This window comes from Cyprinus carpio, chromosome B20 (genome assembly GCF_018340385.1).
Source record: "Cyprinus carpio isolate SPL01 chromosome B20, ASM1834038v1, whole genome shotgun sequence".
Classification (NCBI taxonomy): domain Eukaryota; kingdom Metazoa; phylum Chordata; class Actinopteri; order Cypriniformes; family Cyprinidae; genus Cyprinus; species Cyprinus carpio.
The window spans coordinates 14,195,769-14,211,113 of NC_056616.1; the positions used below are offsets into that span (position 1 = coordinate 14,195,769).

General features: G+C 38.2%; 1 protein-coding gene across 1 annotated transcript in view; it reads right to left on the minus strand.

Moving 5' to 3' along the window:
- The window catches only part of mdn1 (midasin AAA ATPase 1), a 45,560-nt gene extending 30,620 nt beyond the window's left edge, over positions 1-14,940 (minus strand). The window contains 33 exon segments of the mRNA XM_042746842.1: positions 25-154; positions 290-428; positions 698-828; positions 941-1,079; positions 1,414-1,552; positions 1,980-2,114; positions 2,673-2,814; positions 2,906-3,052; positions 3,151-3,359; positions 3,732-3,910; positions 4,445-4,596; positions 4,697-4,804; positions 5,654-5,801; positions 6,154-6,267; positions 6,418-6,514; positions 7,019-7,163; positions 7,252-7,355; positions 7,474-7,685; positions 7,782-7,842; positions 7,926-8,074; positions 9,486-9,598; positions 9,830-9,925; positions 10,083-10,164; positions 10,752-10,927; positions 11,010-11,124; positions 11,397-11,500; positions 11,917-12,048; positions 12,164-12,373; positions 12,508-12,700; positions 12,815-12,921; positions 13,003-13,240; positions 13,585-13,811; positions 14,630-14,940. Of these exon segments, the coding sequence (XP_042602776.1) occupies positions 25-154; positions 290-428; positions 698-828; positions 941-1,079; positions 1,414-1,552; positions 1,980-2,114; positions 2,673-2,814; positions 2,906-3,052; positions 3,151-3,359; positions 3,732-3,910; positions 4,445-4,596; positions 4,697-4,804; positions 5,654-5,801; positions 6,154-6,267; positions 6,418-6,514; positions 7,019-7,163; positions 7,252-7,355; positions 7,474-7,685; positions 7,782-7,842; positions 7,926-8,074; positions 9,486-9,598; positions 9,830-9,925; positions 10,083-10,164; positions 10,752-10,927; positions 11,010-11,124; positions 11,397-11,500; positions 11,917-12,048; positions 12,164-12,373; positions 12,508-12,700; positions 12,815-12,921; positions 13,003-13,240; positions 13,585-13,811; positions 14,630-14,725 (4,669 nt within the window). The 5' untranslated portion in view covers positions 14,726-14,940.
- Between the last annotated feature and the right edge of the window lie 405 nt (positions 14,941-15,345).

The following is a 15,345-nucleotide window of genomic DNA, read 5'->3' on the forward strand; positions in this document are numbered from 1 at the left end:
ATTGCTCTGTGCAGAGTGACTCACCTTGGTGGTCATGCTGGTCCAGAGAGAGTCCAGGCCTCAGATTGTGTTGGACGATCTGCATGAGATCATTACGACTGTTGCTCTGGGGGCACCAAATCTCTGTGAACCTGTTCCTGAGTGCTGGAGACAGCTGTACATATGCAAACACATCAGTGCCACTGGTTGCTTGTTTCATCCATGCAAACACAATCCACTTGTTTCACTATTAATGCTAATCTTCAGGAACATAATGTTCCTCAGTCATGCTAATTTTCCATGTACTGACCTCTTTCTTTCCAAAATCACCTCCAGGGTTCATGGTAGCGACAAGCCGGAACTTCTTCCCGGCTATGATCAGCTCAACATCTTCATCATCTCCACTGCCTTTCTCTGCCAGCACCAATGATTTTTCAGTCTCCAACACACTGCACAGAACACAAAGTCACATAATCACTTTAGACATGAGATGTGCCAATATCAATGATGTACAAAGTTTAAGTGATTCGCATTGTCCTGATGAGATGTAGAAGTTGCACATTTGGGACACAATTTCAATTAATTTTACCTAGAAACAAAGTAGTTTCAGTGACCTGTTTTGGAATTTTCCAAGCAAAACTAAATTGAAAACTTTTTAAAGTAAAATTTAAACTGTTAATAAGCTGTCAATGTGAGAACACTGAGTTTAAATTCACACCTGTTGAGTCTCTCCAGCACAGAGTCATCTGCCAGCGAGATCTCATCCATTAGAAACACACCGTCCTGTTTCATCGCCAGCACCAGTGGTCCATCATGCCATTCAAACAGACGGCCGTCCTCCGCATCAGCCTGAAACATAATACATTCGTGTCAAAAAACAGCATTGATGAATAAGCTAGTCTGATTTTAGGACTGGAAATGAGAGTTTTGTAAACTCAATCTTAAGAAATATGAATATTACCTGTTGGGTTCCTGTGTGACGGACAGGTCGGAGGCCACCCAGAAAGTCAGACGTCTCCATATGCAAGTGACAGTTCACAGAGAAGAACTTCTGACCAGCTAATGCAGCAAACAGCTGGCAGATGGTGGTTTTACCACAGCTGCAGTAAAGGGAAGGAACTTTAATCCATTTGAGCTTCTTTTATCTGATAAATAAATTAAGCTATTAAAGGTTTTAAAGGCAAATTTAGTTTCTTGTGCTGACATATTTTCAATTGAAAAAGGTGTTTCTATTTGTTATTGCTAGATGCCAGGTGGTATTAGAGTAGTAATTCTCAACTCGAAGGCCTCTACAATGTCAATACTTGTATTTGTCCCTGACATTTACAACAATATTTGAAAACAAAATGATAACTTTAAGATATGTCAAAGGGAACTGGTCAGATTTTCGAACCCTCTCACCGAGGTTCAACCAGGGACTGTATCACAGCTTACCCCGTGTCCCCGACAAGTAGAACAGACTCTCCGAAACGAAGTGCTCGTCCTACTAGCACAGCCAGTCTCCTCATGCCCTGGGTCCACACCACATGACCGAACTCTTCAGGGACACCCGCAATGCTGTCCACAAAAGGGCCTGCCAAGTGCCAAGCCATCAACAACCATCAATACACCAAACTGAGCCAGCCAAAACAATCAATCTGGCCATTAGTTATAAAGTGAGCTAATCAAACTGATCTTTAGGTAAGCATCAGAATCAAGAATTTAACATTTCACAGAAACTATTTTGCTATCTTAAATTATCTGCATAGACGGAAATAAAAATCACAAGATACAATCGATAAACTCCTACTAAATAACTGCATTATATAGGGAACACGCTGGTAGTGGGTGTTGCTAAGATGCCTAAGATTAAGGGACTGTCATTAAACTGTGCAGTGCTACTGGTATTTGTTTATGTGATAATGCAATGGAACAACCAGTGAGGACAACATTAGTTATTGAAAGTCATCGACCTGATGTCAGAATTCGGTGTGCCTCTGTGTTTGTGCTTAAAAACTCACTGAACTGAGAGGTGACCTGAGCTTCAGAGAAAAGAGCATCTGAGTTCACAGTCCTTTTAAAATGCTTCTCCAAAATGTTCTGGATGGTTAGCGCTTCCTCTGGCTTCCTGACACGGCCGGCCAACAGCATGTAGCCTGAAAGAGTGGACACAATGATTATTACAGTTGGAAATGTTCAAATATTACATAAAAAATTTTGATCAGTAAAATTGATCGATTCACTGATCAGTTCCTTTCATTCAGCAAGGAGGCACTAATTAAAGTAATTTTAATTTAAATAATAAAAGCACTAAAAGTAACAGTACAGTCTTTTACATTGTTACCAAAGATTTCTACTTCAGATAAATGCTGGTGTTTTGAACTGAATCCTAAAAAAAGTATTACAGTTTCCAGAAAACAAGCACCACAATCAATAACATGAAGTACTGTTTCTTGAGTACAAAATGAGCATATTAAATTGATTTCTGAAGGATCATGTAAAACTGAAGACTGGAGTAATGGCTGCTGAAAATTCAGCTTTGCCATAACAGGAATAAATTCTATTTTGTTTTACTACTAAATAAATGCAGCCTTGGTGCACATAACAGACACAAGATAAACATATCTTACAGACACCAAACCTTTGAACTGTAGGGGACATATTTTATTTTTATTTTTACTCCAAAGGGGTCAAAAGTTTGTAATTGATTTTACCGTCATCAGCCAAATGTTGTAGCCAATCACGTGAGGTGTCATTCTGCTCTTCCAGCCTATAGCGTTCAGCCCAGCGGAACAGGTCTCTTAGGGTAATGTACCCATGTTTCCCAGCAAACACACTGGATCCTCTACGTAAGGACTGATTAAAAAGAATCACCATATCAAAAAATATAATCATGAACTTCTCAAAATAGATTCTTATAACTGATGCAACAAAATGAGATGCGCACCTGCAAGTTCTGCATGACTTTGATAAGTTTGGAGCAGTAGGATGGGGGCAAACTGCAGCGCTGATGGAGAATGTTCTCAAGCTCTACACTGGGCAGTTCATCAAAATGAAGCTCCACAAAACGGTTCCTAAAAGCTCGGGACAGAACCTATACAAAAATGAAAGACACATGGGTCAGACCTTGAAAGGATATTAAGACAAGGCTGCTTGACAAATTGGTCATTTTTAAAAATGTATTGAAGAGACCTTTCTGCCCCCGTAAAGCCCAGGAGGATTCTGGGTGGCAAAGAGCATGAATCTGGGGTGGGCTTTGACCACTTCCTGTGTCTCGGCGATGAAGAGCTCCCGGTTATCATCCAGCAATCTATTCAGGGCCTCAAGGACATCAGTGGGGGCAAGGTTCAATTCATCTAGAATGATCCAATAACCTTTCCGCATGGCATCGATCAGAACGCCTTCAGGGGAAAAGAAACGCATATGTTGTTTACATGAAAACATAAAACATAAGGTTAATTGAACACTGAACTGTACATTAAGAGAGACAACTATCTAATTTACCATCTGATATTGCAGTGAATACTTAAAATTTATTAATATCATTAGCATAAGTCAAGGGTCTTTAATTGTTTCAGCCCCCTTTGTGAGTAGATGGATGAAGCCTGGACCTCCTGAGTGTTGCATGTTAAGCCTGGCCTATAATATCATGCAGTTACTACCATTTGCATGTATTTACATAATTTTAACATTAAAGAAATTTGCAATGTAAACATAACAGATTCACATACTTGTACATTTTCCTCATAATGTGTGCTCCAAAGGTTATATACCTTCTTTGAAGACAAGTTTGCCATGCTCATCAGAGGAGTAGCAGCCGATGTACTCCTGGATATCTGTGTGCTCATGGTTATTGATCCGCACACACTGGTTTCCTGTGGCAGCTGAAAGCCATTTTATCAGACTCGTCTTCCCTACAGACGTTTCTCCCTGAATAAGCACTGGATGGATGCTAATCACCAAAACAACACAAAGAGGAAAGACAATGTATAGAAGAAAATGCTGGGAAATGACTCCTAGTATGTTATAAATACAGTATATATATATATAGTATATATATATATTGGAGATCATTAATATATATATATATATATATATAGTTGACTACTTGTACACAGATAAAGAATTACGAGCAATATAAAGATATAGAAGTGTGGGGTTTCACTGATTTGGTCCAGAAAGGTACAGAAAAAGTTTATTTGGAGATCATGAAATCTGATGTAAAAAGGGTGATGCCCAAAAAGTGCTGAAGTCAGCTATATATAGATATAGAAATAAATTGATCTCTAGGTCTGAACTGTCCCAGACTAATGGCACCAAAACAGAAAAACAAATCAGTCGCTACTATGATTACTACCCAAAGAATTAAAAGTGAATCAAATCCTCCCACAGATGAACAGAGAGATGCTGTATATGTAATATTTATCGACGGTGAGATTGATCTACGGAAAGTCACAGGGGACATATCTGGGGTGGGTTTTCCTACCCGGCAGACACCACCCGTGCCAGGTCTTTCAGGTTGAGCTTGACGGAGGGTGTGAGGATGTAACTGGAGTCTAAAGTAGGCTCCATGTCACCACGAATCAGCCAGTACCCCTCTATCTGCATGCATACGCGGTCCTTCGGCTGTGGGATTGGCTGAAGAGAGAGCACAGGACCATTTTCACACAAAGAACATCTATAGTCTATCCCTTTAAACAAATATTAGCGTGGATAAAAGTAGCTCTGAAATGATTACCTGTTTTAGACACTTGACATTTCCTCCCAGTATGTACTGACACACCAGTTTCTGCACAACAGGGTGAGAGCTGCGATCCAGCTGAGTGAGAAAACTCAGACAGAAACCCTGCAGAAGATATTAAACCTCTACGTAAATATACTTTACTTGGTGTTTTTATTTTCCTTACACAATGCACACAAAACACACTTCTCTATTTAAATGACTACTGTTTATGCCCAACAAAAACAAATACAGAGCACTTTGTCATATGATTGGATTAAAACTTGTTGCATTAACTATAATAAATGAAGCTGGTCAATGGTGAAAAGCAACTACTGATGCATAACAAAGTCTTTAAGCTTTAAACAACCTGGTTGCCCAAAATTGACAAAATTAATGTAAAAAAAATTAACCTTGCTTTCAAAAAAATTTGAATTTAAATGTATTGACAATGTTAATGGTTGAAGAAACCCACCATCTAATGTAATAACCTGTTTTTAATTATTTTATTGTGATGAGCAAATCTACGACCAGCAAAAGCTGGAAACCTATATGGAGTGGACAGATACTGATATTAGTAAATAAACAATCTCAAAAATACAGTGTACTGTGTACAGATTGACTGGTGGAGTAGTCGTCATTTTATAATGCAAACTACTCTGTGGGAAATGCAGTGCCGGTGGGACTTTGAAATCCAATCTACACTGTATCAGAGAGGCGTGTTGTGAAGTAAAGACAGCATTATTCATAATGATGCAGCAAAACAACGCAGCTAGTTTGTTTTATTAAGCTGCTCACTTCTGCTGTTGGCACAAGGTGAAACATCCATACCCAGGCAAAGTTCATGTGCCTTTACATTAACAGAAACATCTTATTTCATTATAGCAACATGTAACAGACACTTACTGCAACATACACAACTCCCTATGTGTCAGACTTTTGAGATATTAATGATGAGGAGGACAAGTACATTACCTCATAGAGAGAGCGCTGGATGTTGTAGCAGGGGTCAGAGGCCACATATTTCAGAGCTCTGCACAGAGTACGCAAGCTGTAGTGAGGCTTGTGACCCGTACCGTCCACTAGCCGAGTGTTAGCCTCCTTTCGAACAGCCAAATAAAAACTGGGGGGAAAAGCAGGGAAGATTCTGTTTTAGGAAACATCACTCACAACTGTCTTTTAGTATAGCACCTAACCAAAGGGATAAACATGAGGGATGAATTCTATATGTTGTGTATTTTACAATGCTTGGGATATAAACCATATTTGTTAAGTAAAAACAAGGCATGTCACACCTAACATTTGAAACTCCCTTAATATTATCAAGAAATGCTGATTTGTTTTAGAATGGTTGTGCTATTGGCTACCCATGATCTTCTATATATCAAAATGCAAAAAGCTGTGTTTTAGTGAGGAAAGTCAGTTTGCTGTTCTATGATTGGCAATGGAGACCTACTAAAGTACTGTGAACAAACCTGATGATTCCATGGATGATGCCTCTGGTCAGATTAAGGCCTTTGAGGTAGTCAGAGACGAGGATTCGTAAATCACTCTCACTCTCCAGCTCCTCCACATACAACTCTGTAAATCTGATACATAAACACAATTACATTAACTTCATATAAACACATACAGTGTTCCCAGAAAAGATTTGAATGCTTAAGAATGTATAAATTTCAGTGTATGATATCTTCAAACAATTGTGCTAGATATTTATTAGGAGTCCAAGCCCCTCTCACCTGTTTCTAATGCCCAGTGGCAGGTTCCTCTTGCCTACATCAGTGGCTGGGTTCATGCAGGCAAACAGGCGGAAGTCTGGGTGACGAACCAGAGGCTCTGCACAGAATGACATCATTTGGTAAAGAACAGTAATTTAGCATCAAGCACACTTGCTGTTCTTTTGAACTTTCAAATCATCAAAGTACCCTGAAAAAATGATTTATACAAATCGAGCACCAAATCGTCATATAAGAATGGTTTCTGAAGAATCATGTGACAATGAAGTAATAGCTGCTGAAAATTCAGCTTTACCATCACAGAAATGAGAAAAAAAAAATATTATTTTTAAATTGTAATAATATTTCACAATATTACTGTCTTTCAAAAACATTAAAACCCCAAACTTTTGAATACCACAAAAAATTAAAAAATAATCTACAACTCTCTCTATAGCAAATAAACCAAACTGTTTCAATAACACTCACACCAAACTAACCCAAACATCTCTCTAATGCATTTTATCCAAAGTGTCTACAGTCAGCCTAAAGAAGCAGCCTGGGGAAAAGCAAAGTACTACTAGGGCACATATTTACCCACTATACCACTTTGTTTGGGACTCACCAGTATCGCCTCGATCCAGCAGCACCAGTGACCCAGCGCTGCCCTCCAGCAATCCACTCAGACACTCCAGCGTCTCTGCAGCAGCCAGATTAATCTCATCCAGCAGGATCCATTGGCCCTTCTTCACAGCCTGGGCTAAAGTCCCCTGTGCGGATACACAGACAGCCACAACATTCAGGAGATAACAAGAGAAAGAAGAGATTTAGACAGGAGGTGAGAGGAGAGACAATTACCTCCACAAATGCAAAGACCAAAGCGGATTCACAGGCCCGAATCTGTTCCTGTGTCTGACTGAGTTTGAGAGCCAAAGCCTCCCACTGCTCCTGCAGCAAGGCAGCTATGAGAAAAACACAAAGAAAAAGATCACTGAAAAACTCAAAACCTCTGTTTACACAAAGAATTTAGAAACATCAGAAATTATGACTGATGCAGTTGATTTGAACCTTTAGAATTACCATTGGGTTTATCATGTAGTTCCTTGGTTAGTGCTGATTTGCAGACATGGTCCATGAGCTTCAGAAGGTCCTGCCAGCGTTTGCCTCTAAAGCAGGTTTGGACGTGACCCAGGAAGGTCAGGTTCTGTTTCCGTGAGTATGTCTGGGAAAAGAGGTCCTCAAATGCTTCCCGGAGGGGCAACAGGATAAGCTTTTGGTCCACTGGTTTATACTCAATCATCAAAGATCAAGGTCAGCAAAAAAATATGTACACAGACAGCTTCCACCACATTTGTACCGTCCATATTTCTTGTCACTCGTCTACTCACCCTCCTAATAGGTCAGCTGTGTCACTCTGTTGGTTCATGTTGACCACTCTGAGTTTGTGTCCTGTGGGCAGTACAACAGGGCAGGAAGTTAACAATGATGCACAGTGTTAAACCTACTGGCTTGGTTTAGTTCAGATGTGTTACCTGTCATTTCTGCCAGGTACTGCACAGTAGAGGTCTTTCCTGTGCCCGTCTCCCCGACCAACAGGACAGGTTCCCCTTTAGTGACACACACTGAGAGCTGCTCCAAAAGTACAGAGGATGGCCGTGTGGTGGCAAATGTTTGTCTGCCTCTGTGGGGTCAATACACATCAATTATAGAGGCTTCAATTGTTTATATACTATTATAGCATTTATCAGAATCAGTTTTATTTTTATATTTCCAATTTTCATTTTAATTTTAGATTTTAAGCTTTTTATTCATTTTTGTTTTTGTAAGTTTAGAACTTTAACACTTATTTTTTAGTTCAACTTATTTCATTTAGTTGCTAAGGCAACATTTCTCATTTTCATTCAAGATTTAAGTTTGAAGTTTTATTTTATTTAATGTATTTGAGTATGGAGGACTAAATTGGGTTGGCTCTTCAAATTGAGGTGAAAATTTATTGGTTGCTCCCACGTGTTTACTGTCCAATGGCATTTTTTTAACTCGATTGACAAATAGTTAAAGAAAAGCAACTGGCAAATAGAGAGAAAAGTGTTTGCCAAATGCATTGTTAAAAATATTTATTAATGACATTTTTATTGTTTTATTAATCCACATTTTAAAACATGAGCTAAATAAACAGTTTAAAATTTGTCTATTTATACATAAAATGAATGTGCATGTATTGAATATACATAAAATGAAAATAAAATGAATTTTTAAATGTACTGTTTTATTAAACTACATTTAAAAACACAAATTAAATAAACATCTTTAAATATGTCTAGTAATTTGTCCATTTAAAAAGTTATTTATATATATTTTTATGTTGAATTATTAAATCAATAAATTGATTTTCATTTTATTTTTAAGTGGCACTCCCGGTCCTCCATATTTCAGCTTTAATTCAATTAACAAAAACATATGAACACACGTAAACAAACCATTAACTTTTGCTTCAATAAACTCCTAATTTGCTGCTTATTAATAGTTAGAATGTGCTTTATAAGTACTAATAAACAACCAATATGTTAATAATAAGCAAGTTAATAATACGCAACTAGTGAAGAGTGAGCACTGGTCCCTATACTAATACTACTTTTTTTTTGTTCTCTGCATTTTTCCTCTTGCTTCTTAATCTAGTTGTCTAATAAACCTACCATTGTATATCCTAAATACTGTTGCTTCTGTGATGAAACACCTTTTCTCCTATTTTGTCACTATGGATAAAAGCATCTGCTAAATGCATAAATATACATGTAAACTTTCTTTCAGTACTCACTTTATGCCTCACGACTAATAAAGGAATCCTGCTATATTTTCCTCTGTTATGCTCAAGGCAGTTGTATTCCCTGTCTTAAACAGCACAGTTACCAATCAATCCCATACTGACTCAACTTCTCAGCAGGGTGCCTTCCACACAGTGGTCAGTGTTGGCACAGCCAGACTGGCAGTTACACAATTTGTAACATAGTAGATTGAAAGGGGTAAAGCCAGTCAGAGAGAGCCAGACAGATGAATGGAGATGGTAAGGTTTCACTCTGATAATGCAATCTCACATGCTCAGCCACACCGCGTCGCTCTGCTTGCGGAGTAACATGGCACGGCCCACCGTCACCTCCAGCTCTGTCACACTGATTGCAGGCAGGTACATCTGGCAAAAGTGCTGGGCCTGAAATGGCACATTGACAGTATTAGAGCAGACTTGGTCTCTATATATTATGGAGAAATTTAAGAGGGTGCTTTTCAGCCATTAATGTAATATTGCACTCCAGGCCTGGAAATCACAAATGTAAATATATAATAAAATGTAAAAATTCACAGGGAATTGTAAAACTCCCAGTTATCTCCAGGTTTTCCATGGCCATGTAATAGTTTGCGTCAGTGAAGAGATAACACATACCTTCTCTCTGGATATGTTGAGTTTGCTGCCAATGATCTCTGCCATCTTGAGTCTGCTCTCGGATTTGGAGAGCATGGCAGTGAAGCAGTCCAGAGCCTGAAGGTAAAAACAAAACTTTTATCTTATAACAACACTGGTTTTATCAGTATTAGTGTTCTTGTTTTCTCAACATTTAATGGTGAACACTATAATGTGATCCAACAAGCAAAAACCAAAAAATGAAAGTGACAGATTAATGCTTGTAGCCACTCACCTCTAGAAACACATTTTGTGCTGTGGAAGCACAAGAGTTGTCAAAATTTAAGAAGATTCTTTCACACCACTTCAGCAAATCCCTGTTAAAAAACAAACAAAACAGATTTATATATCTGATTTATAATCATAAATATTAGACACATAGTGTGTGGTGTCTATTGTACACAGCTAGTTATATAAATGTTTTGCCCTGGCCCAAATCTCATACTGTGTTTCTGGCTAGGGTTCCACAGTGGGAACAGAGAGATCGATGTGTCATTGACTGCAGCAGAGTCCAGTGGAAAGCTGATGAACAGCCTGAGGCCCAACTACACAATGGATGGACACAGACTGATACATCACAACTCTGGAGTAAGGGTTTTATGGAAGAGTCACTGCTTTAGATGAACTGTTTGTTACACTGTGAGGACATAAACGACACTCATCATTTATTGATAAGTCTATGGTGTCATTTCTCCATACAGAGATATTTGTAAATGCCCACAAGCATTTAAAAGAAACTGCACAAATACAAATCTGACTTGATGTTTAACTATTTATAGAAGGTACAAATTAACCCTGTAGTACATATTATTTATATCAGTGTATTATATCATTATGCTTTTTTTTTATAATTATGCAATGATGATTTTGAAGACTTTCTTCTAATTCTGATTAAAAGTGTTACCTCAGTGAGAGGCTTCTGCCCTCCAGTGATGTGATGTGTTCATCTGATATGTTTTGGGCTGCACTAGGACCCTGCGGACTGGAGCTGATTTGATGTCTGTCTCCTGTTAGCTGGCAGTAGATGTCCAAAAGACGCTCCACCACCACTGCCAGGTTAGGGTACCGCTTCATTAGGACCTGAACAGAGAAACAAAATGAGAAATTAAAGATATTATCAGGACCTACACAAAATCTATTCCAGTGTTAGGGAACAGCTTACATGTTTAAGTTCCTCTCGGCTCATGTTGCCAATCTGCAGTTTACTCCAGTATTTGTCCAGAAGTGCAGCACGTGAACTCTGCGGTCTATGCCAGGCTCCTCCACTGTAAAACGTCCTAAAAATAGTGATTTTAATCATCATTAAACTGATGTAACAAATTTAGTTTAGAATATTTCAACATATTGACGACTGGAGTAATGGCAGCTGAAAATTCAGCTTTGGCATCACAGAAATAAATTATATTTATATAAAAATACATTAAAATAGAAAACAGTCATTTTAAATTGCAATAATATTTCACAAAATTAGTGTTTTTGATCAAATAATTTCAGTCTTGTAATTACACAGACACACTATTCATTATTCATAAGTGAATAAAGATCTTACCTTCGTGTTGCAAAAAACTGGAATGATGGGGCCATCTGAATGCAGTCCTCTCGTCCTGGAATTGTCAATTTCTTGTTCTCCATGAGAGGGAGCAGAACCGATATCTACAGAAAAAAACAACAAGAGCATGAATAAATATAGCTTCATCTCCTAAACCATTCAATTTATCAGCAGACCAAACCATTTAAACCATTTATCAAAAGAAAAAATCTTTTATTTATATATATTTACATACAGTCTATTCACAAAGTCAGAATATAAATATATGTAAAATGCCATAATAAAAGCATAATTTTGTTTTTTTTTTCTCACATGCAGAAGCAAAACAACATATGCTATATTTCTTAGACAGCATCAAATGTACTGTAAATGCAAACAGCTCTAATTAATGAAAATCAGCCAAAACTCAGTAACAAAAAAAAAAAAGTATTTTCCCATGCTTTATAGACTTTAATAGTCATAACAGAAACATTTCTAAAAAACACTATGTTTTCCATGTTTTTGTGCATTCACCACCCACCACATCCAAAGGAGCGTGATCAATGTCCTCCAGCAGAATCCAGGAACCTTTAGAGACTGCCTGAGTCAGGGACCCCGGCTGCCACACAAACTTTCCAGGAATATCTGTGCAGCGGTACATACCCAGCAACATCTACAGAAAACAAAGACATGGAAAATCTTTTGAGTACTTAACAGCAAATAAACTAAAAATATTGTAAAACAATAAGCAGCAAAATGAAAATGTTCAAAATTCAAGCCAATCTCACCTTACTGTCGGTTTGATCTCCAAGCTGAACTTTAAGGATGTCAGGGGCTTTAATGTGCCCAGTGACAGCAGCAAGATATTCCACAAGAGCAGTTTTTCCACATCCAATTGGCCCTTCCAAAAGAATGGGCTTCTGGGACGCCACAGCCATGGCGAGTCGCCGAAGATTTTGACAGGTTGAATCCACCAGCACTAAATTGTTTAAACTTGTCTGAGAATTACAGATTGAGACATTTCAATACATGCACATTCTCCCATAATACACTAATAGTAATAATACAACTGGCTTTGATTATAGTTATATTAAATCTGGCTTAATATTCTGCTTTGGGATGTCCGTGTCACCTGTTCATCCTGCCGAGGGGTCCGTCTAGGTAGAATCACCCCACACACCACAGTAACACTCCGTGTCAAGTCTTCTGTCACCACTTGACCGCGGGTGACCTTATTTACCCTCTCTTTACGCCATACTGCTGAGCCCTGATTGGCCAAAACCAGAGCCTTTTCTACCTCCAGCAGCTGTGTCTCCTCAAGTGACCTACACAGATATGATATTGTCATTTTGTTTGCAAGCTATAGCTATTGACTAAATTCTGAACAATTAGAACAAGGTGATAAAACTCACCTTAAAATAAAAGATATTCAAACTTACTTCATTTTCAGATGCAGAATCTCTTCACTCGAAAGCACCTTCCTCAAAAATATTGTTTTCTGGTTATCTGTCATGTGGGACACCAGGGCAAGGCACTGGGCAGTGTACTTAAAAAACACACAAAAAGATACAGATTGAGGATATTCTGAAAACGTTCTGGATGTTCTGAGAGACTTTGTCTGATCTACAAACTGGCAATACCTTCTGACCATGACGTCACTGGTGAGAAGCTGTGAAACACAGGCACTCCAGTCCCACAGGACGCGGAACTTCTCACAGTCGCTTTGGAGGAAGCGGAGGGTGGCCCCCATCAGGTCCCGTAATTTCATCCGTCTGGGCCCATACTGGATGGAAGCAGCCTCTTCGCTGGTGAAGAAGAGCCTCTGAAATACTGGGGGAGAGCTGCTGAAATACCTCGCTGCAAACCTGTGAGAAAACAATTCAAATCTGTTCATAATATACTGGACATTTGTTCATTCAAATTCATTCAAAACCGACTTGCCAATGAATCATTTAGACTAATGACTAAATTGATTTGACAGATGTATGATTCAAAAAAGCTACATGCTCACAAACAGCTAAATTCAAATCCAGCCGATGAAATATATAAATTAATTTTTAAAAAATAGCTACAGAGGCTTCTATAACTTTTCCAACTGTATAATATCCATTTTCCATGTTTTACAATTAACTGATATTTCCAGATTTTCCGCTACTTTCAGAACCCTCCTTTGAATCTGTTTTACATGTGATCCTGCATGGTTACTTACGCTTGAGCATCTGGACTGATGTTAAGAAGTTTGCTCAGAGCCACACACAAGCGCTCATGGAGGTCATGATTCAGCCTGACGTCTACTTTGATCCTCTCAGCATTCCTCTCCAACAGGTCCAGGATCAGGGGTCGCAGGTGACGAGAAATGAGGAGGGTGTACTCCTTCTCCAACAAGAGCTGCGCAAGACATTCTAGTATACACTGCCTGTCCTGCTGACTCCATATCTACAAGGAAAAAAATGAATGCCAGCCAAAACAATAAATAAATAATAAATTATAATAATAATAATTTATAGAATAATAATAAATTCCCACAGGATTTTTTTTCCCATTATTGTTAAGTCATAGAGTCATATTTGGGTTATTAGATCTCAATATTTCTTAAAGAAAAAATGTCTTCTAATAATGATGATGATCACAGGAAGAGTTGTAAGCCTTTTAAAATCCTGAAATATTACCACTAAATTCTTTTTTTTATTTTATACTTTTAGCAATCATTATAATCCTATTGGAACCATGTGCTACAAAATCCCATTTTGTTGTGTTTTATGTTGGAATCCTATTAGAAAATTATCATATTGATACCTTTGGATTGGTTCCAAATTATGATAGATATTCCAACCTGTTTTTATGTGCTGGTTTGTATTCGCACCAGTGAATATTGATCATGACTGCAAAAGTAATCAGTGTTTCTTTTATATTGTACCTTGTGTATGTCAAAATAATGAACCGTGGTAGTGTTTTAGCATGTTTCAACAACCCAAACTACTCAAACTATACTACAACATGACCAAAAAAATCCATCATGCTCAAAACAAGACTGAATTCCCAGATAGACAAGTATGCAGAACACTTAAATTACGGTTATTGTGGAAACGAATGAATTGAAATCATTACTTCTGTATAAACACCCAGTGAGCAGCATGTGTACAACAGAAACGTGGGGCAGTGTGGTGTGACACACACGTTGTCCTTAGCATGTGCTAAACAGATGAAAGCCTCTTATAACAGTCTTATAAAGTGCTCAGATCATGCTGTCTTACCTGTTTTGCGAGATACTTGCTGAGTTCGTTGTGACTTTTATCGATATGTCTTGAGATTGCGCCTAGAGATGTCAGGCTCAACTCCAGGTTTTCCATTCTATTATTTGTCGTGAATACACGGATTTCCGACGATGCCTCTGCGGCTGGTAAAGGCTTTAATATTTCAAGTATTCTACGTGATGGGAACCATACGACTCATCACTCGCTTGGCTGTCTAGATTGTATCAACACAGCAAACACGTTCCCGTCAGTATTAAAATCCCAGTCCACATGTGAGTAAATTAAGAGCACTTCCGGGTCATTCGACTGTGTCGCGGAGCTCACGCTCCCTGTGTTGCAAACATACTGCTGTGATATTTTTGTTAAAGGTTTAGTACGAAACTCTTAAATATGTAACGAATATGGTTTTATTATTTTGGACTGCACTATTCAGTGTGAGTGTCACAGCCGTATATTGCTCTTCAAAACGTGTATCTTTCATCTTATTTGGTCAACTCACATAGAGCTGTGTTACATCTATGAGGCCAAAATAAGTTGTCAATAATGAGTTAAGTGTAGGCAATGTTTTAAATATAGGAAATGACATGAGCTCTGAAGGACGTTTGGACAGCAGTAGTTAGATTTAACGTTAAGCATTAAAATTGTTGCAGTCTGTTTAAATACTTGGCCAGCAAGCAATGAACCATGAAAAACAGATGAGGCATGCTTACCATTAT